General features: G+C 43.5%; 2 protein-coding genes across 2 annotated transcripts; one reads left to right on the forward strand and one right to left on the reverse strand.

Moving 5' to 3' along the window:
- Positions 1 to 424: 424 nt before the first annotated feature.
- LOC308140241 (galectin-4-like) lies at positions 425 to 4,058 on the reverse strand. The gene is made up of 5 exons (XM_080509926.1): positions 4,009 to 4,058; positions 3,230 to 3,318; positions 2,376 to 2,580; positions 1,235 to 1,348; positions 425 to 584 (listed from the first exon to the last, which is right to left on the reverse strand). Exons 1-5 carry the CDS (start codon positions 4,024 to 4,026, stop codon positions 579 to 581), a joined length of 432 nt encoding a protein of 143 aa, XP_080366052.1. The 5' UTR covers positions 4,027 to 4,058; the 3' UTR covers positions 425 to 578.
- Positions 4,059 to 6,068: 2,010 nt separating this feature from the next.
- LOC308136535 (galectin-4-like) lies at positions 6,069 to 9,397 on the forward strand. Its single transcript, XM_080504886.1, has 5 exons — positions 6,069 to 6,116; positions 6,807 to 6,895; positions 7,588 to 7,792; positions 8,476 to 8,589; positions 9,238 to 9,397. Exons 1-5 carry the CDS (start codon positions 6,099 to 6,101, stop codon positions 9,241 to 9,243), a joined length of 432 nt encoding a protein of 143 aa, XP_080361012.1. The 5' UTR covers positions 6,069 to 6,098; the 3' UTR covers positions 9,244 to 9,397.
- The last annotated feature ends 12,351 nt before the right edge of the window (positions 9,398 to 21,748 follow it).

Genomic DNA, 21,748 nt, shown 5'->3' on the forward strand with positions numbered 1-21,748 from the left:
AAAAAAAACTTATGAACTTATTACAATATTCTAAGATTGTGCATGCAATGCAGTTAAACTCCTGTTTTTGTCAGCTATTGAAATGTTATTAATTACATTGTTGGTTCTTACAAATGTGACCTCCATTGTACGTTAAGCGTTAAGCTTTTATTCCATTTAAATAAATAAAAACTAAACCAGATTCACTCGTGTTTCTTTAGAATTTAAGAAAACCAAATTCATTGTCAGTTATGTGTTTTGTGGTTAACCAAATGAAAACTGATACAATTACTGCAATGCAAATTATTAACTGAAACTATTTAATTTAATTTAATAGCACTATACCAAATAAATTAGCTTACGTATATGTGATTGGTTTGGTTTTGGAAAATGTGAAAACGTTTAGCGCAGTTTGATTGTTGTGCAGAAACAAACCCAAATTGAGTTGGATTAAGAAACTTTATTGGATGGAAAAACTGCCCAAAATACAATTGAGTTAATCCAATGAGTTATTTGTTTGAGTGTACTGTGATAACAGCATTTCATGCGTCTTGTCTTGACTTGTTTTACTCCTTGTTTCCTCCCATTCTTCCTCCTGTTCAGGCCTGAAAACACAAATAGAAAGAGAAAATGACACATGAATGTTTTATCATAGCAGATTAGTAAGACGAGCAATGATGTAAATGTAAGACATCTGGGGGGGGGGGACCACATTTCTTTGAGAACTAAGGAACATGTGGATACCACGGGAAAAAATTGACAGTGGTCACGTGACGCCCCCTTCGACTTCAACAATTATCACCCCATCTCCAATTTATTTATCCTTTTATCCTTTTATTAATGAATAAGTAATGAATGTATTCAAATAAATGATTTTTCATTAATAAATGATTTTTGATCATTTATTAATTTTAAGTAATTACTTTAGGAGTTGTTAATGAGTAAATGACCGTTTACTTCCAGTAATCATTTAGATTTTTCATAAATTACTTCCAGTGATTTATTACTTTCAGTAATCTATTATTCACAGTAATGTAATGCTAATAACCAACCATGAATCCCAACACATTCAACGTCAGTGAGAACAAAACAAACTGAAGCTTTTATCTTTTAATAATTATAATACTCGCTCCCTTTCCTCCGGGATACTGATTCATGCCTCCTCCTGCCCCCTGGCACACACACAGAAATCCTCACTATCATTTCTGACTTGTAGCAAAGCAGCAAGCAGCATGTGGAGGAGTTCAACCCTCACCTCATTCACATCGATAACGTGGATGGTAACGTCTCCTCCGATCTGCAATGCAGCAACTCTATTCACAGGCATACGAAAGGCGAAGGTGTAGAATTCTCTTCCATCCACATGAATCTGCAAGGAAACGACTTCCTTAAATTATATGTGACAACAATATCATTTCATACAATTTAAACACGGGTTAAGGGAAAAATAAGAAATCTCTTTTAGAGAGGGATGGTTGCTTAAAAATTCAATTAAGTGCTTTGATTAAACTGCAAGGTTAAGTTACTCTTTTTAGTAGTAACTAATAATGTTGAAAGAACTAACTAGTAACTATAATTAAATAGTAGAGAGAGAGAGTGATATCTATTGAATACTCAACTATCATTTACTCTTAAAAGCCAGCATTCAATTCACTTCACTTCACTTCACTTCACTTCACTTCACTTCCATTCAATTCAATTTTACTTAAAATAATCACATTTTTTAGACAAATATTAAAGTATATGAAAAAATACCCTCAGATAATTTGAGTTCTGGAAGAAATGAAGATCAAAAGCAGGAGTTTTGTCTCCAATTGGGTAGATTAATGAATAAGGTTTGAACATGATTTAATATTGTGATTGTAATCAGTGTTGTAATGAATTATGAATTTCTGAATTATAGCAAAGAAGGAGGTTGGATTATATAATTTGTACTTAAGTATGAGTAACATTGCATCATTACATATTTTACCATTGCCTAAAATAATGCATATAGAAAATCCTATCGTACAAGAATAGGATTGGCACACAACCTCTTTACAGTAATGTCATGACAGAGTATAGTAATCAAGTATTTGATAGTATTTGGTCATTTTCAGTACCTTGCACAACTGTGATTATTATTATATTTCCTTATAAACTGTTTTGACAGGGAGAATTTGACATTTTCTTCCATTTGAACACACAGACTCCAGCGCTCATCCTCCAAATGCATGTTTCTTACTAATATGGCTCAATTAGTCAGGGTAATAGTGAGACTTTTCAACATCATCAGAATTATTGCTAAGAATCATTGTTACAATGGAACTGTAAGTAACATGAATCTAAAAAAAAAGAAAATCAGCAGAAGTTCAGTGTTCCAGATGAAAATGTTTGTACGGTGAGTTTGTTCTGACCTGGAAGCGGTTAGCAGTGATGGTGATCTTCATCTTAAAGGCCAGGCCTTGGGAGAAAGGCATGCTGTTCACAATTTGCTCGGAGCCCCACTCGTCATTCTCCTGAGTGTTGAACACCACTTTGGCACCTTGGTCAAAGCGAGGATTGATGTGCAGGGCGATGTTGTCGTATTCAGACTTTCCACAGAGGAGGTTGACGTAAAACCTGCCAGGTTTGGACAAAAGATATATATTGATATATATTTTGTTACGTGCAGTTGGGATTCGTGGTGTGTGTGTGTGTGTGTGTGTGTGTGTGTGTGTGTGTGTGTGTGTGTGTATTTGTGCATGTGTGTTTATTTTATTTTATTATATTTTATCTATTTTATGTGAAGCACATTGTGTTGCAATTTGTTTTTGTATGAAAAGTGCTCTATAAATAAAGTTTGATTTGATTTGATTTGAGAGAAAAGTCTCACCGAACAAAGGAGCCTGAGATGTAGTGTGAATGTGATGTGAAAGAACCTAAATGGAGCTTTAAAACATGCATGTGCACCAATCAGCCAGAACATTATGACCACTTAAAGTCAAGTCAATACTACCTCTGTTACAGGTGAGTTTTACATCATTCGATCTTCACTGTTGAGGCACTTCATAGAGAAATCAAGTGCAAGTGTGACGATTTCGAAAGAATTTGACATTGACTGGATCAGAAAATCTCTAAAACTGCAGCTCTTGTGGGGTGTCACTGGTCAATATCCATCAAACGAGGTTAGAAGTACCAGCTCTTGCTGATGGGAAAACACTGTGAAGCTTCAAACACATTAAGTTATCAAATAGTGAGATGTTGGAGCTCTTTTTCTTTCCAAACTGACCTCTTTGCATCTTCAGGAGTGGAGCCCTCAAGGGAGATGCATGAACCCTCATCCTGAATCGATGGGATCGGCCCCAGGTAGGGGATAGTCTGGAATCAACAACAATAAACATCATCAGTGTAGGTTAGACACATCAGGAAATCGTAGTCACGTAGATTACTAATCGATGGCACGCCGCTCAAAATATAAAGTTTTACAGCTTCAAAAATGCAGCATTTTGTTTGTCAGTTCAGTTCCTGTTATGATAAAGATTCAATAGATTCATAATGGGGTCCTCATGCAATCATTTCTAATTGTGTCAGCATTGCAAATGTTGGAAATTATTTGTGTAAAATAGTTCAAATGTAGGTAGTGACTAGGTTTCGGAGGGTATTTGATATTTCTTGCATCATAAGTTGATCTTTACGTCTGTGAAGATTCAATGAACACTCTAAGTACTTTCACTGAATGGTACTGAGGTCAGCTACAATCTCTCCTTCAGACCATACTTTTATAATTCAGAGAAAAAGACATTAACACAGCATTTTCACTTCATAATGTCTCTGTTTGGTTTCGACATGATGTAAATTGAAATATATTCTAATGTAATATAATACATCTTTTATCAGCAGGAAGTAAGAATAAATTCAATAAATAAATTAAGCTGGCAGCAATTGATGACAAGTGGTGTTAATTTGATGCTGTTCTAAAACACATTACTAATGATGCTGGATGGAAGGAAAACATATTAATCATGTTACATAGTTAGCAGTGCAAATGCACTTATTTTGAATACTTACAGGGTTGACGATATGCATGGCAGCAGTTGGTGAACTGGACCCAGAGACAGAAAGAGAAGCAGGATTGCTGAGCTGTGTTTCATGTCTCATTTTATACTGGAGTGACGAAGGAGCAGGGTGGAGAAGCTGTTGCATCACAGTTTACTTTACCGGAGGGACCAAATCACCTGAATCACCTGTGTGCCAACAGAGCTGTGTGTGTGTGTGTGTGTGTGTGTGTGTGTGTGTGTGTGTGTGTGTGTGTGTTGGGGGATCAATATTCCACTCACTGTATTCTTTTCTACGTAGTTGTGAATATGTTGTTAATTAATGTGGAACTATGGGATGTTATTATGTTATTCTGTTATGTTAGCCTGGTCATTTTTGGATACAGGCCCATACAGTACATATTAATGATAAATTCATCATTTGCTTTGTGCTTATTTGATTCAGCATGTTATTCATCTTTTGCAACACTGCTCTTCTTAAAATGAATTAATTACAATGAGAGGTACCAGATACAAAAAGAACTGATACAATATTGAAAACAAAATACTATTGAGAACACCTGAATGGACCATCAAGCTGAGCTCACCTGTTATTTTAACTACGGTTTCCTTTAGGTGCAGATTTAAGAGTTACATCAAACATGTATGACCTGAGTTAAGTCCCCAGGAACACTGGGTCATTAAAGCAACAGGCTTATAACTGTTGTATCTGGCTTCACCATGTCATCAAACTGTGGGGCTTCTCAGCTTTCTTCATTGATCAGTAGCACAGTTCTTTTTTAATTTCTCTGTGTCTTGTTTTATTTCTATGAGTTACATGTTGAGAATGTTGTAAAAGCAGTTCCTGAGAAACACTGACCTTGGGCATGTTGATGGTGTTGTGTAAGTAGTTCCTGAGAAACACTGAGTTTGGGCATGTTGAGAATGTTGTTCAAGCAGTTCCTGAGAAACACTGAGTTTGGGCATGTCGATGGTGTTGTGTAAGTAGTTCCTGAGAAACGCTGAGCATGTTGGTGGTGTTCAAGTCACGCTTCAAAGGTTTACACAGGAGACACGTCAACTACAGCTGAAGATAACTTTATACAAAGCATCACAGATAACGATGAACTACAACAGAGAACACTTAATTATACAAACCACCACCTACTGGGCTTGGAAAATGACATTAAACCTGGACAATATTTTTTTTCTACAATATCAAGGACACCTGCTGTTACTACACAGAAGGACAATATAACCAGAAATTAAACACAGATGGCAGATTATAAATAATTCATTTCAATAGTAGAAGCTTCTATGCAAACTACAGCAATGTCAAAGAGTATTTAGGCAAATTCATTAAACCAGTCAAAATAGTTTAATATCTGAAGCCTGGATTAATGATGATAAAGGACTTAACTTTGAATTAGATAGTTAGGAATTTCATGATATAAAGAGAAATAACAAGTGTGGAGGAGGAGTAGCTATATATATAGAAAATTACGTGAACTATAAGATAGTAGAGAATATGACAACTGCTATTGATAAATATTAGAATGCACAACAATAGAAATTTGTAAAGAAAAAAAGAAAAATGTGCTAATTAGCTTCTTATATAGAGCATCAGGCTCCAATGTGGAAGCATTAAAGTACTGGGTGGAAGATATGTTCTTATTTTTATTGGTGGTGATTTCAACATTGACATGCTGAATCAAATAAGCACAAAGCAAATGATGAATTTATCATTAATATGTACTGTATGGGCCTGTATCCAAAAATGACCAGGCTAACATAACAAAATAACATAATAACATCCCATAGTTCCACATTAATTAACAACATATTCACAATTACATAGAAAAGAATACAGTGAGTGGAATATTGATCCCCCAACACACACACACACACACACACACACACACACACACACACACACACACACACACACAGCTCTGTTGGCACACAGGTGATTCAGGTGATTTGGTCCCTCCGGTAAAGTAAACTGTGATGCAACAGCTTCTCCACCCTGCTCCTCCGTCACTCCAGTATAAAATGAGACATGAAACACAGCTCAGCAATCCTGCTTCTCTTTCTGTCTCTGGGTCCAGTTCACCAACTGCTGCCATGCATATCGTCAACCCTGTAAGTATTCAAAATAAGTGCATTTGCACTGCTAACTATGTAACATGATTAATATGTTTTCCTTCCATCCAGCATCATTAGTAATGTGTTTTAGAACAGCATCAAATTAATACCACTTGTCATCAATTGCTGCCAGCTTAATTTATTTATTGAATTTATTCTTACTTCCTGCTGATAAAAGCTGTATTATATTACATTAGAATATATTTCAATTTACATCATGTCGAAACCAAACAAAGACATTATGAAGTGAAAATGCTGTGTTAATGTCTTTTTCTCTGAATTATAAAAGTATGGTCTGAAGGAGAGATTGTAGCTGACCTCAGTACCATTCAGTGAAAGTACTTAGAGTGTTCATTGAATCTTCACAGACGTAAAGATCAACTTATGATGCAAGAAATATCAAATACCCTCCGAAACCTAGTCACTACCTACATTTGAACTATTTTACACAAATAATTTCCAACATTTGCAATGCTGACACAATTAGAAATGGTTGCATGAGGACCCCATTATGAATCTATTGAATCTTTATCATAACAGGAACTGAACTGACAAACAAAATGCTGCATTTTTGAAGCTGTGAAACTTTATATTTTGAGCGGCGTGCCATCGATTAGTAATCTACGTGACTACGATTTCCTGATGTGTCTAACCTACACTGATGATGTTTATTGTTGTTGATTCCAGACTATCCCCTACCTGGGGCCGATCCCATCGATTCAGGATGAGGGTTCATGCATCTCCCTTGAGGGCTCCACTCCTGAAGATGCAAAGAGGTCAGTTTGGAAAGAAAAACAGCTCCAACATCTCACTATTTGATAACTTAATGTGTTTGAAGCTTCACAGTGTTTTCCCATCAGCAAGAGCTGGTACTTCTAACCTCGTTTGATGGATATTGACCAGTGACACCCCACAAGAGCTGCAGTTTTAGAGATTTTCTGATCCAGTCAATGTCAAATTCTTTCGAAATCGTCACACTTGCACTTGATTTCTCTATGAAGTGCCTCAACAGTGAAGATCAAATGATGTAAAACTCACCTGTAACAGAGGTAGTATTGACTTGACTTTAAGTGGTCATAATGTTCTGGCTGATTGGTGCACATGCATGTTTTAAAGCTCCATTTAGGTTCTTTCACATCACATTCACACTACATCTCAGGCTCCTTTGTTCGGTGAGACTTTTCTCTCAAATCAAATCAAATCAAACTTTATTTATAGAGCACTTTTCATACAAAAACAAATTGCAACACAAAGTGCTTCACATAAAATAGAAAAATATAATAAAATAAAATAAAAACACACGCACGAATACACACACACACACACACACACACACACACACACACACACACACACACACACACACACACACACACACACACACACACACACACACACACACACCACGAACCCCAACTGCACGTAACAAAATATATATCAATATATATCTTTTGTCCAAACCTGGCAGGTTTTACGTCAACCTCCTCTGTGGAAAGTCTGAATACGACAACATCGCCCTGCACATCAATCCTCGCTTTGACCAAGGTGCCAAAGTGGTGTTCAACACTCAGGAGAATGACGAGTGGGGCTCCGAGCAAATTGTGAACAGCATGCCTTTCTCCCAAGGCCTGGCCTTTAAGATGAAGATCACCATCAGTGCTAACCGCTTCCAGGTCAGAACAAACTCACCGTACAAACATTTTCATCTGGAACACTGAACTTCTGCTGATTTTCTTTTTTTTTAGATTCATGTTACTTACAGTTCCATTGTAACAATGATTCTTAGCAATTATTCTGATGATGTTGAAAAGTCTCACTCTTACCCTGACTAATTGAGCCATATTAGTAAGAAACATGCATTTGGAGGATGAGCGCTGGAGTCTGTGTGTTCAAATGGAAGAAAATGTCAAATTCTCCCTGTCAAAACAGTTTATAAGGAAATATAATAATAATCACAGTTGTGCAAGGTACTGAAAATAACCAAATTTCATATACATAATTATTTTTCAAAAAAATGTGACTTAAATGTGAATATTTTAAGTAAAATTGAATTGAATTGAATTGAATTGAATTGGATGGAATGCTGGCTTTTAAGAGTAAATGATAGTTGAGTATTCAATAGATATCACTCTCTCTCTCTACTATTTAATTATAGTTACTAGTTAGTTCTTTCAACATTATTAGTTACTACTAAAAAGAGTAGCTTAACCTTGCAGTTTAATCAAAGCACTTAATTCAATTTTTAAACAACCATCCCTCTCTAAAAGAGATTTCTTGTTTTCCCCTTAACCCGCGTTTAAATTGTATGAAATGATATTGTTGTCACATATAATTTAAGGAAGTCGTTTCCTTGCAGATTCATGTGGATGGAAGAGAATTCTACACCTTCGCCTTTCGTATGCCTGTGAATAGAGTTGCTGCATTGCAGATCGGAGGAGACGTTACCATCCACGTTATCGATGTGAATGAGGTGAGGGTTGAACTCCTCCACATGCTGCTTGCTGCTTTGCTACAAGTCAGAAATGATAGTGAGGATTTCTGTGTGTGTGCCAGGGGGCAGGAGGAGGCATGAATCAGTATCCCGGAGGAAAGGGAGCGAGTATTATAATTATTAAAAGATAAAAGCTTCAGTTTGTTTTGTTCTCACTGACGTTGAATGTGTTGGGATTCATGGTTGGTTATTAGCATTACATTACTGTGAATAATAGATTACTGAAAGTAATAAATCACTGGAAGTAATTTATGAAAAATCTAAATGATTACTGGAAGTAAACGGTCATTTGCTCATTAACAACTCCTAAAGTAATTACTTAAAATTAATAAATGATCAAAAATCATTTATTAATGAAAAATCATTTATTTGAATACATTCATTACTTATTCATTAATAAAAGGATAAAAGGAAAAATAAATTGGAGATGGGGTGATAATTGTCGAAGTTGAAGGGGGCGTCACGTGACCACTGTCAATTTTTTCCCGTGGTATCCACATGTTCCTTAGTTCTCAAAGAAATGTGGTCCCCCCCCCAGATGTCTTACATTTACATCATTGCTCGTCTTACTAATCTGCTATGATAAAACATTCATGTGTCATTTTCTCTTTCTATTTGTGTTTTCAGGCCTGAACAGGAGGAAGAATGGGAGGAAACAAGGAGTAAAACAAGTCAAGACAAGACGCATGAAATGCTGTTATCACAGTACACTCAAACAAATAACTCATTGGATTAACTCAATTGTATTTTGGGCAGTTTTTCCATCCAATAAAGTTTCTTAATCCAACTCAATTTGGGTTTGTTTCTGCACAACAATCAAACTGCGCTAAACGTTTTCACATTTTCCAAAACCAAACCAATCACATATACGTAAGCTAATTTATTTGGTTTACTGCTATTAAATTTAATTAAATAGTTAATAATTTGCATTGCAGTAATTGTATCAGTTTTCATTTGGTTAACCCCAAAACACATAACTGAGAATGGATTTGGTTTTCTTAAATTCTAAAGAAACACGAGTGAAACTGGTTTATTTTTTTTTTATTTAAATGTAATAAAAGCTTAACGCTTAATGTACAATGGAGGTCACATTTGTAAGAACCAACAATGTAATTAATAACATTTCAATAGCTGACAAAAACAGGAGTTTAACCTCATGCACAATCTTAGAATATTGTATGTATAATATGGTTTTCTTAAATTCTAAAGAAACACGAGTGAAACTGGTTTAAAAAAGAACGGCTCCCAACCAAACGCGACTCGGTTCCCATCGTTCATGTTAATGATCCAGTCAAAAGATCCTGTTCGTTCGTGAACATCACAACTCTAGTGAACTTAGTTTTTTCTTTCAGAAGTAAGTAATTTATTTATGGAGCATTATTACCATCGGTTACTGATTTGTATATTCTTCATTTGTTACAGAAAGCCATTCATTCATCCATTCATTCATCAGTCATTCTACATTCATTCGTCATTCATCGTTCATTCATTCATCATTCATTGAAATCCACGTGCTGTACTGCCGACCGACTCTATTAAAGAGGATAAAGTCAACACTCAGGGTCCGTCTCTACTCTCTGACCGGAGTCGTCGTCGTGGATAAAGTGGTCCCAGCATCGTCTTCAGTTACAACCACATGATCAGCAAAACTAACATTCATGCAGAATACTGAAATAAATCTTTAATATTCAGCTTTTACCTTACACCCTCTGTTGTTGCTCCACACTTTGGTTTAGCAGAGAGCACAGCCATTTTATCCACAGGACCTGGATGATTGCTTCAACACAAGTTAAAACCAACATAGTTTAGAGAATATCATGAATGTGTGACAGGAAAATATGCTTTTTACTTTACTTACTAAACTACTGTACTCGACTTCATCTATAAATCATTGTCAATATTGTGCAGACATGAACAGTAAAGCAACACGGTGGTTGATAAAGTTTCTCCAGCAACATGGTGGTTGATAAAGTTTCTCCAGTAACATGGTGGTTGATAAAGTTGCTCCAGCAACATGTTGGTTGATAAAGTTTGTCCAGCAACACGGTGGTTGATAAAGTTTCTCCAGCAACATGGTGGTTGATAAAGTTTCTCCAGTAACATGGTGGTTGATAAAGTTGCTCCAGCAACATGTTGGTTGATAAAGTTTCTCCAGCAACACGGTGGTTGATAAAGTTTCTCCAGCAACATGGTGGTTGATAAAGTTGCTCCAGCAACATGGTGGTTGATAAAGTTGCTCCAGCAACATGTTGCTTAATAAAGTTGCTCCAGCAACACGGTGGTTGATAAAATTGCTCCAGCAACATGATGGTTGATAAAGTTGCTCCAGCAACATGGTGGTTGATAAAGTTGCTCCAGCCACTGTGATGCACCAACTCCACAAGCCTCGAATCTTTCAGCACCACCTGGAATTAAAAGGTCACAGTTTATACTTATTAATCTCAGCTTGTTTCATTGTTGACTCATTCTTTTAGAACATAATCGGGGGGTTCCCGTCCTGCTGGGGCCTCCTGATGTTCTCCATGGTTCTGAGAGCCCTGCTGTCAAAGACATCGATTCTTGTGGACAGAGTTTTGTTTAAAGGCCAAGTCTCTGAGCCATAAAGCGGGATGGAGAGAACTGCAGGCGGGGCTTCACTGCCCCTTTTTTGTGATTGCTTCATGTTTGTCTGTGCTTTCCAAAGTAAAAGCACGTTAATTCAACCACTGGGACCTCCTGTCTGAGCTGTCAACAAACTGCAACTGTTTGGTTGTGTATCACTGTGATACAGACATGCTCATATTCTTGTGACCAACTCCAACTTTCGTTGGATATTAAACGCACGGACGGAGTTACAACAAATGATAGGCACGTGGCACTGTGGGGATACGTTTGTTCTTTGCAGCCTTGATTTAATGAACGTTGCCGTGTAAAAAAGTTGTAAAAGAGTTGGAGATCATGTTTGTATGATCAATGATCAAATATATATGATCAATGATAATATATACATATATATATATATACATATATATATATATTGTAGCGCGCAGGAACGGGAGTCGTAGGCGGCGTGTCAAATGACAGTGCCAACGTCGGCAATTTTATTGACATAAAGCCTTATAACAATTAACAGGAACAGAACGTGACTCGTTGCGCTGCGGTTGCTAACTAACTAACCACATCCGCTTGTGTGTCGGTATAAACAGTCCCACCGGAACCAATCTATGTAACCCAGGTTCCGTGGGTGAATTATGTAACGCCCACTACACAAGCCCCCCCAGAATTCACCCATAGTCAAAGTCACAATGTCGAAAGGGGACGATAACCCGACCACGGCGGGCACGGGCAACCGGGGCGAAGGGGGAAACAGGGGCAACAGGCGTAGCTGGACTGACCACAGAATCGGGTGGCAAGGGCGCTGACACAGTGGCAGGGAGTTCAACCGGAGCAGTGGAAACAGTCACTGGGGGACGCCCACGGCGTGGGGCCCGGGCCAATTCCACTGGCCTGGAAACATCCACATGAGCGGGCTTAACCCGATCCAGGGAAATAGGCTCAAGTCTTCCGCCCATGTCCACCACCAGGTTCTTACCTCCATGCTGCAGGACCTTAAACGGTCCGTCATAGGGTGCACGCAACGGCCCGCGGTGTGCGTCGTGGCGGATGAACACGAACTTCGCTGAATGCAGATCGGGGGACACCTGAGGGACTGGGGTACCGTGCTGTGATGTGGGGACCGGTGCAAACGATCCGACGACCTCCTGCAGAGAAGACCGCTGCCCGGCTGCCCGACCATGGTGTCGTGGCGTCGGGGATGAACTCCCCAGGTACTCTCAGCACCTGGCCGTAGACAAGCTCGGCGGACGACGACTGCAGGTCCTCCTTCGGGGCCGTCCTGAGGCCCAGCATCACCCAGGGGAGCTTGTCCACCCAGTTGCCATCCTTCAGGCCTGCACGTATAGGCCTGGGTATTCGTTATGAGACACCGCACCTTCATGAAGCGGTGGAAACGTTCACACAAACCATTCGCCTGGGGGTGATATGCGGTAGTGCGGTGTAACTTAACCCCCAATTCCCTGGCGACAGCAGTCCAGATCTCCGAAGTGAACTACGCACCTCGGTCGGAGGACAGGTCTGAAGGGGTCCCGAAACGTGCGACCCACGTCCCGATAAACGCCCGGGCCACGTCGGCAGACGATGTTGAGGCGAGGGGAACCGCTTCCGGCCAGCGGGTCGTCCGATCCACCATTGTGAGGAGATAGGTGAAACCGTGCGAGGGGGGGAGCGGCCCTACCAGGTCAACGTTGACGTGGTCGAACCTCCTCTCAGGAACCGCAAGAGTCTCTAGGGGGGTCTTAGTGTGGCGGTGCACCTTTGCACGTTGACAGGCCACACATGAGTCAACCCAGGACCGCACGTCCTTCTTCAAGCCCCTCCAGACGAACTTCTGAGCCACCAACTTTGCAGAGGCTTTTCTGCCGGGATGGGAGAGACTGTGTATGGTCTCGAACGCGGCCCGCTGCCAACTGACAGGGACCAGTGGCCTTGGCTGGCCAGTAGAGAGGTCGCACCATAACTTAACCCCTGAGCCGCCGACAGCGACCTCCTCCAGGCGCAGTCCAGTGTCCGCCTCTTTCAGTGACTGAACCTCGGGGTCCGAGGCCTGCTCCTCGCTCATACGTGCGTAGTCGAGACCCAGCTGCACCGTGTGAACTATTGCTCTGGAAAGACAATCCGCGACCACGTTGTGCTTGCCGGCGATGTGGCGGATGTCAGTGGTGTATTCAGAGATGAACGACAGCTGGCGCTGTTGGCGGGCGGACCACGGTTCAGTCACTTTGGCCATGGAGAACGTGAGAGGCTTATGGTCGACGAAAACCGTAAACTTACGGCCTTCTAGCAGGAAGCGGAAGTGTCGGATTGCCAACCAGATGCCGAGCAGGTCCCTGTCGAAGGTACTGTATTTCTGCTCTCTAGGGGCCAGCTGGCGGCTGTAAAAGGCGAGCGGTTGCCACGCACCCTCGACCCACTGTTCCAGCACGGCTCCAACAGCGTAGTCCGAAGCGTCGGTTGTAAGGGCAATCGGGGCCCCGGGTGACGGGTGGACCAACATGGCGGCCTGGCATAACGCAGTCTTCGTGTCGTCGAATGCCCTGCCTCTCTCGTCGGTCCAGTCGATGTCTTGGTTGGGGGTCTTACCCTTCAGGGCGTCGTACAGCGGGTGCATAATGTGAGCTGCCCGGCGGATGAATCGGTGGTAGAACGTGTCCATGCCAAGGAATTCCCGGAGTCCCTGAACCGAGCGTGGGCGGGGAAAGGCGTACACGGCCTCCACCTTCGACGGTAGGGGGACGGCCCCATCATTACCGATGAGGTGCCCCAGGAACGGTATGGACTTCGCTCCAAAGACACATTTAGCCGGGTTGATAATCAGGCCGTGCTGGTCAAGCTGTGTGAAAAGGGCCCGGAGGTGCTTCAGGTGCTCTTCCTCAGATGAGCTGGCGACAAGGACGTCGTCCAGGTAAAATGGTAAAAAAATGGTCTAGATTTATATAGCGCCTTCTAACCACACTGAGTGTAGTCCCAAAGCGCTTTACATATCAGCTCACTCACCCATTCACGCTCACATTCACACACCAATGGGACAGAGCTGCCATGCAAGGCGCTAGTCGACCACTGGGAGCAATTTAGGGTTCAGTGTCTTGCCCAAGGACACTTCGACACATAGACCGGTGTAGACTGGGATCGAACCTCCGACCTCTCACTCCGAAAGACGACCACTCTACCACCTGAGCCACGGTCGCCCCAACTGGTAGACACGGTACCCCAAGGTAGACAAATAGGAAAGGCATGTCTCTGAGTGCCGAGTCCATTAGTCGTTGGAAGGATTGAGCCGCGTTTTTTAGGCCAAACGGCATCCTGAGGAACTCGAATAGTCCGAAAGGTGTCACCACCGCTGTTTTTGGAATGTCTGCCGGGTGCACCGGAACCTGGTGGTAACCGCGCACCAGGTCGACCTTTGAAAACAGGCGCTTCCCTGCCAAATGCGCTGAAAAGTCCTGAATATGGGGGACTGGGTATCGGTCTGGTGTGGTGGCATCATTAAGGCGCCGGCAGTCGCCGCACGGACGCCAGCTGCCATCCGGCTTTGGGACCATGTGGAGTGGCGAGGCCCATGGGCTGTCGGAACGACGGATGATGCCGAGGCGCTCCATGTTTTCAAACTCGGACTTCGCCATCGCCAGTTTCTCTGGGTTGAGCCATCGCGCACGAGCATGGACGGGGGGGCCTGTAGTGTCAATATGATGCTCAACTCCATGTTTAGCCGTGATGGCCGAGAAGGTGGGCTGGGTCAGGCAGGGAAACTCTCCGAGAAGCCGTTGGAATTTGTCACCTTCAGAGAGCGAGCTGGAGAGGCCGTCATAAGTCCCCTTGTCGCGGATGCACGCAAAAGAGGAGAAGGTCTGGGCATCCACCAAGCGGCCATTTTTAACGTCCACCAACAGTCCATGGGCACACAAGAAATCAGCGCCGAGGAGGGGAAAGGTGATGTCGGCCGTGACAAAGTCCCAGGAAATCTGCTGTCCCCCAAAACATACGGTCACAGTCCTCGTGCCATACGTCCGGATGGGGGTGTCGTTGGCGGATGATAAGGGGGGTCCCTGTGACCCTCCAGCGGCGTCTTCCACCGTAGCTGGCAGGACGCTTCTCTGGGCGCCGGTGTCACAGAGGAATTTACGTCGTGAGAGGGTGTCCTCTATGAATAGCAGCCGGCCTTTAGCGCCTGCGCTCATGGCTACTACTGAGCGCAGGCCTTGGCGTTTCCCGTCTCATTGAAGGTGCACGGTGAGCGACACCTTTTGGCTTTCACACCAAAACGGGCGTGGAAGTAGCACAAACCCGGGCTGGCACGGTTGTCTGTGGCAATGTGTCCTCTGCCAGTGGGGATGCGGGCCCGTGTGGGTGTGTGGCTGTACGTCGGGGCCAGCACGTTTGGTGCGACGCGTTGTGTGGCCAGGAAGAACCGGTCTGCTTCTTCCGCCAGAGCACGTGGCTCAGTAATGGACGTATTGGCGAGCGCAGTCTGGACGTGTGGAGGCATGTGATGCAAAAACAGTTCAATGAAGAGGAAATTGGGCTCCTCAGCACCCAATAAGTTCAACATCATCTCCATGTGTTCAGAGGGTTTGCTGTCTCCCAAACCCTGGATCGCAAGGAGACGTCGAGCACGCTCAGACCGGGACAATTCAAAAGTTTTTAGTAGGTACGCCTTGAGCCCGGCGTATTTATTCTGGGCCGGAGGGGCTGTGATGAAACTCACTGCTCTGGCTGCAGTGGAGCTCCCCAGTGCAGACACGACGTGGTAATAGCGTGTAGCATCATCCGTAATACTACGGAGGGCGAACTGAGCCTCCGCTTGCGCGAACCACGTCGCCGCGGATGTCTCCCAAAACTCCGGTAGTCTCAGCATGGCGGCACTTGCCATGTCAATTCGCTCGGTTCGCAGATCAGCCTCGGGAACTTCAACGGGGCTGACGTCGGGGTCACCAATGTAGCGCGCAGGAACGGGAGTCGTAGGCGGCGTGTCAAATGACAGTGCCAACGTCGGCAATTTTATTGACATAAAGCCTTATAACAATTAACAGGAACAGAACGTGACTCGTTGTGCTGCGGTTGCTAACTAACTAACCACATCCGCTTGTGTGTCGGTATAAACAGTCCCACCGGAACCAATCTATGTAACCCAGGTTCCGCGGGTGAATAATGTAACGCCCACTACAATATATATATATATATATATATATATATATATATATACATATATACAGAGCAGGTAGACACAGCAGGTAGACAGAGCAGGGAGACAGAGCAGGTAGACACAGCAGGTAGACACAGCAGGTAGACAGAGCAGGGAGACAGAGCAGGGAGACACAGCAGGGAGACACAGCAGGTAGACAGAGCAGGGAGACAGAGCAGGGAGACACAGCAGGTAGACAGAGCAGGGAGACAGAGCAGGTAGACACAGCAGGTAGACAGAGCAGGTAGACAGAGCAGGGAGACAGAGCAGGGAGACACAGCAGGTAGACAGAGCAGGTAGACACAGCAGGTAGACACAGCAGGTAGACAGAGCAGGGAGACAGAGCAGGGAGACACAGCAGGTAGACAGAGCAGGGAGACAGAGCAGGGAGACACAGCAGGTAGACAGAGCAGGTAGACACAGCAGGTAGACAGAGCAGGGAGACAGAGCAGGGAGACACAGCAGGTAGACAGAGCAGGTAGACACAGCAGGCAGACACAGCAGGTAGACAGAGCAGGGAGACAGAGCAGGGAGACACAGCAGGTAGACAGAGCAGGGAGACACAGCAGGCAGACACAGCAGGTAGACAGAGCAGGGAGACAGAGCAGGGAGACAGAGCAGGTAGACAGAGCAGGGAGACAGAGCAGGGAGACACAGCAGGTAGACAGAGCAGGGAGACAGAGCAGGGAGACACAGCAGGTAGACAGAGCAGGGAGACACAGCAGGGAGACAGAGCAGGGAGACACAGCAGGTAGACAGAGCAGGTAGACAGAGCAGGTAGACAGAGCAGGGAGACAGAGCAGGTAGACACAGCAGGGAGACAGAGCAGGTAGACAGAGCAGGGAGACACAGCAGGGAGACAGAGCAGGTAGACACAGCAGAGAGACAGAGCAGGGAGACAGAGCAGGTAGACAGAGCAGAGAGACAGAGCAGGTAGACAGAGCAGGTAGACAGAGCAGGGAGACACAGCAGGGAGACACAGCAGGTAGACAGAGCATGTAGACAGAGCAGGGAGACACAGCAGGTAGACAGAGCAGGGAGACACAGCAGGTAGACACAGCAGGTAGACAGAGCAGGGAGACAGAGCAGGGAGACACAGCAGGTAGACAGAGCAGGTAGACACAGCAGGCAGACACAGCAGGTAGACAGAGCAGGGAGACAGAGCAGGGAGACACAGCAGGTAGACAGAGCAGGGAGACACAGCAGGCAGACACAGCAGGTAGACAGAGCAGGGAGACAGAGCAGGGAGACAGAGCAGGTAGACAGAGCAGGGAGACAGAGCAGGGAGACACAGCAGGTAGACAGAGCAGGGAGACAGAGCAGGGAGACACAGCAGGTAGACAGAGCAGGGAGACACAGCAGGGAGACAGAGCAGGGAGACACAGCAGGTAGACAGAGCAGGTAGACAGAGCAGGTAGACAGAGCAGGGAGACAGAGCAGGTAGACACAGCAGGGAGACAGAGCAGGTAGACAGAGCAGGGAGACACAGCAGGGAGACAGAGCAGGTAGACACAGCAGAGAGACAGAGCAGGGAGACAGAGCAGGTAGACAGAGCAGAGAGACAGAGCAGGTAGACAGAGCAGGTAGACAGAGCAGGGAGACACAGCAGGGAGACACAGCAGGTAGACAGAGCAGGGAGACACAGCAGGTAGACACAGCAGGTAGACAGAGCAGGGAGACAGAGCAGGGAGACAGAGCAGGGAGACAGAGCAGGGTAACTCCGTGGTTATGTGGCGCACCAGCGGGTTGCAGATCGTGTGATCTTGTGAGATCCCAACTCGTCCATCCCAACCAGTAGATGGCGTTTGAAGAGCTCTGCGGAGACGAGAGGGACCTCATGCAGGCGCAGCTTCAGAAATAAAACAACACTAATAGAAAAATAGAGGGGGTGTTTATTTCCTCACAAAACTCAAGATTTGGCATTGTTCATGGACGCAGACGGTCTTGAAACAGGAAAACCACTACAACAGAAACAGTCATGCCCAGATACATGGGGAGAGAAACTAAAGCTGCACAAATGATCATTCTTTGTGCAAAACCAGCACTGATGCAGCGCAAATGATTAACACCATTTTTTGTTCAATTGGGCCGTTGTGGGGTGCTGCGTGATGTCATCAACTTACAATACATGTTATATATTAAAAACCAAAGCAGCACAAATTCTATATTTTCTTCCAGCACGAACCAGCACTTACTCAGCATAACAATTGAGACATTTCTTGTTCAATTTGTAGAATGTGGGGTCTGAGTGACGTCATCACTGTATAATAAACTGTTATATCTCAAAAACCAAAGCTGCACAAACGGTCACTCTTTCAGCACAAACCAGCACTAATGCAGCACAAATGATTAACACATTTTTGCTCATTTTGGACATTGTGGAGGACTGAGTGACATCATCACCTCATGAGAAAATATTATATATTGATATAGTATTGAAAAAGGTCCCTGGAGCAGGTCCGCTATCGTATCATTGATCTTGCTGTTAAATTAGCCGCCATCATTCCAGAGTAGTAGGTAACAGCAGTGCGTCATCGCCACCTGCCCATGGGCCAAACAGTCAAGCTTATTTCAATGACGACACCAAAACCAGCGCTAGAAACTCCATTTGCCCGATGGTGTTCTGTCAATAACACATCAAAATCAGATTGGCTGATGATACTGTCACTCAACATAAAGTTGCTAAAGTCACTAATTGATTCCAGACACAGATTTCAGAATCACTTCTTAATTATTAAAAAAAAAAAAGAACAATTACTGCACACTACTTCTACAACCATTAAGGAGCAATTGTTATGGATGAACCCGAAATTATATTGAGAAGAAATGTTTGTTTTGTTGCTGAAAGCAGAAAATGTGTAATTTGGTTTCTTGCAGGAGTTGGATAGACAGCGGGCCTATTTATTTTGAGAAGCAGTGAAGCAGCCTGCTGGAATCAGTTCTGCCGTCCTCGGGTGTAGGTGAGGTGACGAGAAGATCATCGGCGTACTGAATGAGTGTGCTTCCTTTCGGGAGGCACAGTTCTTCGAGGTCACGCTTAACCGTTGCTGCATACACCCCTGGACTCTCCACAAAGCCCTGTACCAGCCTAGTCCACGTATACTGTTTACCCTTATAAGTGAATGCAAACAGATACTGACTATCTGGGTGCAATGGAATGGAAAAGAATGCTGAGCACAAGCCCACGACTGTGTGGCACGTGCTGTTTGAAGGCAAAGAAGCCAAAATGGTGTTTGTATCTGGAATTACCGGTGTGCTGGTACAACAATGTTATTAATAGCTTGCAAATCTTGAACAAATCTCCACTCGTTTGGTCTGCCTGGTTTTAGAATTGGCATGAACAAACGAACAAACTTTGAACAAACTTTTTGTGGTCTTGTGAGATTCCAACATCTATCATGACAAATAAAAATGGTCTTTCCCTAGAAATGAACAAAGTTTCTGTGGTCTTATGAGACCCCAACATCCCCCGGTGTCTTCAGAAGCAGACTCAATGTGTGATTCTGAGGGCACACACGTTCAGTCTGACAAACCTTTTGTGCGCATGGACTGAGTGCCTGTGTTTATCTGTCCTCAGTGTAGCCCTGCTTGAACTGCACCCTCAACATGGCCAAGCCCATGTGTTTCTCAGGAACTACTTGAACAATACCATCAATGTGCCCAAGCTCCGTGTTTCTTAGGAACTGCTTAAACAACACCCTCAACATGTCCATGCCAATGTGTTTCTCAGTAACTGCTTGAACAACATTCTCAACATGCAAACCATAGAAATAAAACAAGACATTGAGAAAATATAAAAAGCATTTAAAAGATAAAAGGCAATTAAAACAGTCAAGCAGACCTCAGGTGTTCAACAAATTTGTTCCACAAGTGAGAAGCAGATAAACTCAAAGGTGCTTCACTTTGTTTGGTTCTGGTTCTGAAACACACAGTAGACCTGTCCCAGAACACCCAAGAAGTCTGAATGCTTCATCCTCCAAGACCATTCAACGCTTTGTAGAGCAGCAGGAATATTCTAAAATCCATCCTTTGACTCACAGGAAGCCAGTGTGGTGTTTGTAGGACCGGTGTGATCTGGTCCAGTTTCTTGGTGTTTGTAAGAACTTTGGCAGCAACATTCTGGATCAGCTGAAGCAGGTTGATGCTGAAGTAAAATTGTGTTTAAATAATGTTGAAATTAGTAATAATCAGTAGAGTGTGGTGGTGTTTCAGTCAGGGCCAACAGTAACAAAATACAACCCACCTCGCTGTATCTGAGTACTGTATCCATCAGGTACTTTCTGCTGGGTGATGGAGGAAGTACTGTATCCATCAGGTACTTTCTGCTGGGTGATGGAGGAAGTACTGTATTCTGCTGGGTGATGGAGGAAGTACTGTATCCATCAGGTACTTTCTGCTGGGTGATGGAGGAAGTACTGTATTCTGCTGGGTGATGGAGGAATTACTGTATCCATCAGGTACTTTCTGCTGGGTGATGGAGGAAGTACTGTATCCATCAGGTACTTTCTGCTGGGTGATGGAGGAAGTACTGTATTCTGCTGGGTGATGGAGGAAGTACTGTATCCATCAGGTACTTTCTGCTGGGTGATGGAGGAAGTACTGTATTCTGCTGGGTGATGGAGGGAGTACTGTATCCATCAGGTACTTTCTGCTGGGTGATGGAGGAAGTACTGTATCTATCAGGTACTTTGTGCTCAGTGACGGAGGGAGTACTTTACACATGCCTACTTTATCTCAATAATCACGATCATGAACACTAAGGCGACACAATACATTCTACTACTACTGCTCCTGAAGTATGACCTGCAGGCCTCAGAGTAGGACTACATCTAGACAGGAAGCTCTCCTTGTGTAGTCATGTTCTATAGAATAGAATAGAATAGAATAGAATAGAATAGAATAGAATAGAATAGAAATGTAGTTATATTGTACCTTTCCCAGAAATGAGCCACAAGGTGATTAACAGCACTTAAAAACAGAAAAGAAGAAGAAAAAATATGTAAATAGTTAAAAATAAGTCAAACAGAGATATGATTATTAAAGGTATAGAGTACATAGTTCTACAAAAGAGTAAGAACGAGCAGCTACGGGTCAAAGGCCTGCCTGAATAAAAATGTTTTTAACAGCTTCATAAAGGAGCCACAAGAGTCGACATATCTTAACTGAAGTAGAAAACTTTCCACAGCTTTGGTGCTGCAGCTTCAAATGCACAATGACCACGGGATTTGAGCTTAGTGTGTGGGACCGGGAGCAACATTTGGTGGCCAGACCTCAGTGCTCTTTTTGGGGAATATGGGTGAAGGAGGTTGGAAATATAAAATGGTGTTTGGTCATGTAATGTTTTAAAAGTTAGCACTAGTA

This window comes from Blennius ocellaris (assembly GCF_963422515.1).
Source record: "Blennius ocellaris genome assembly, chromosome: 2".
NCBI lineage: Eukaryota > Metazoa > Chordata > Actinopteri > Blenniiformes > Blenniidae > Blennius > Blennius ocellaris.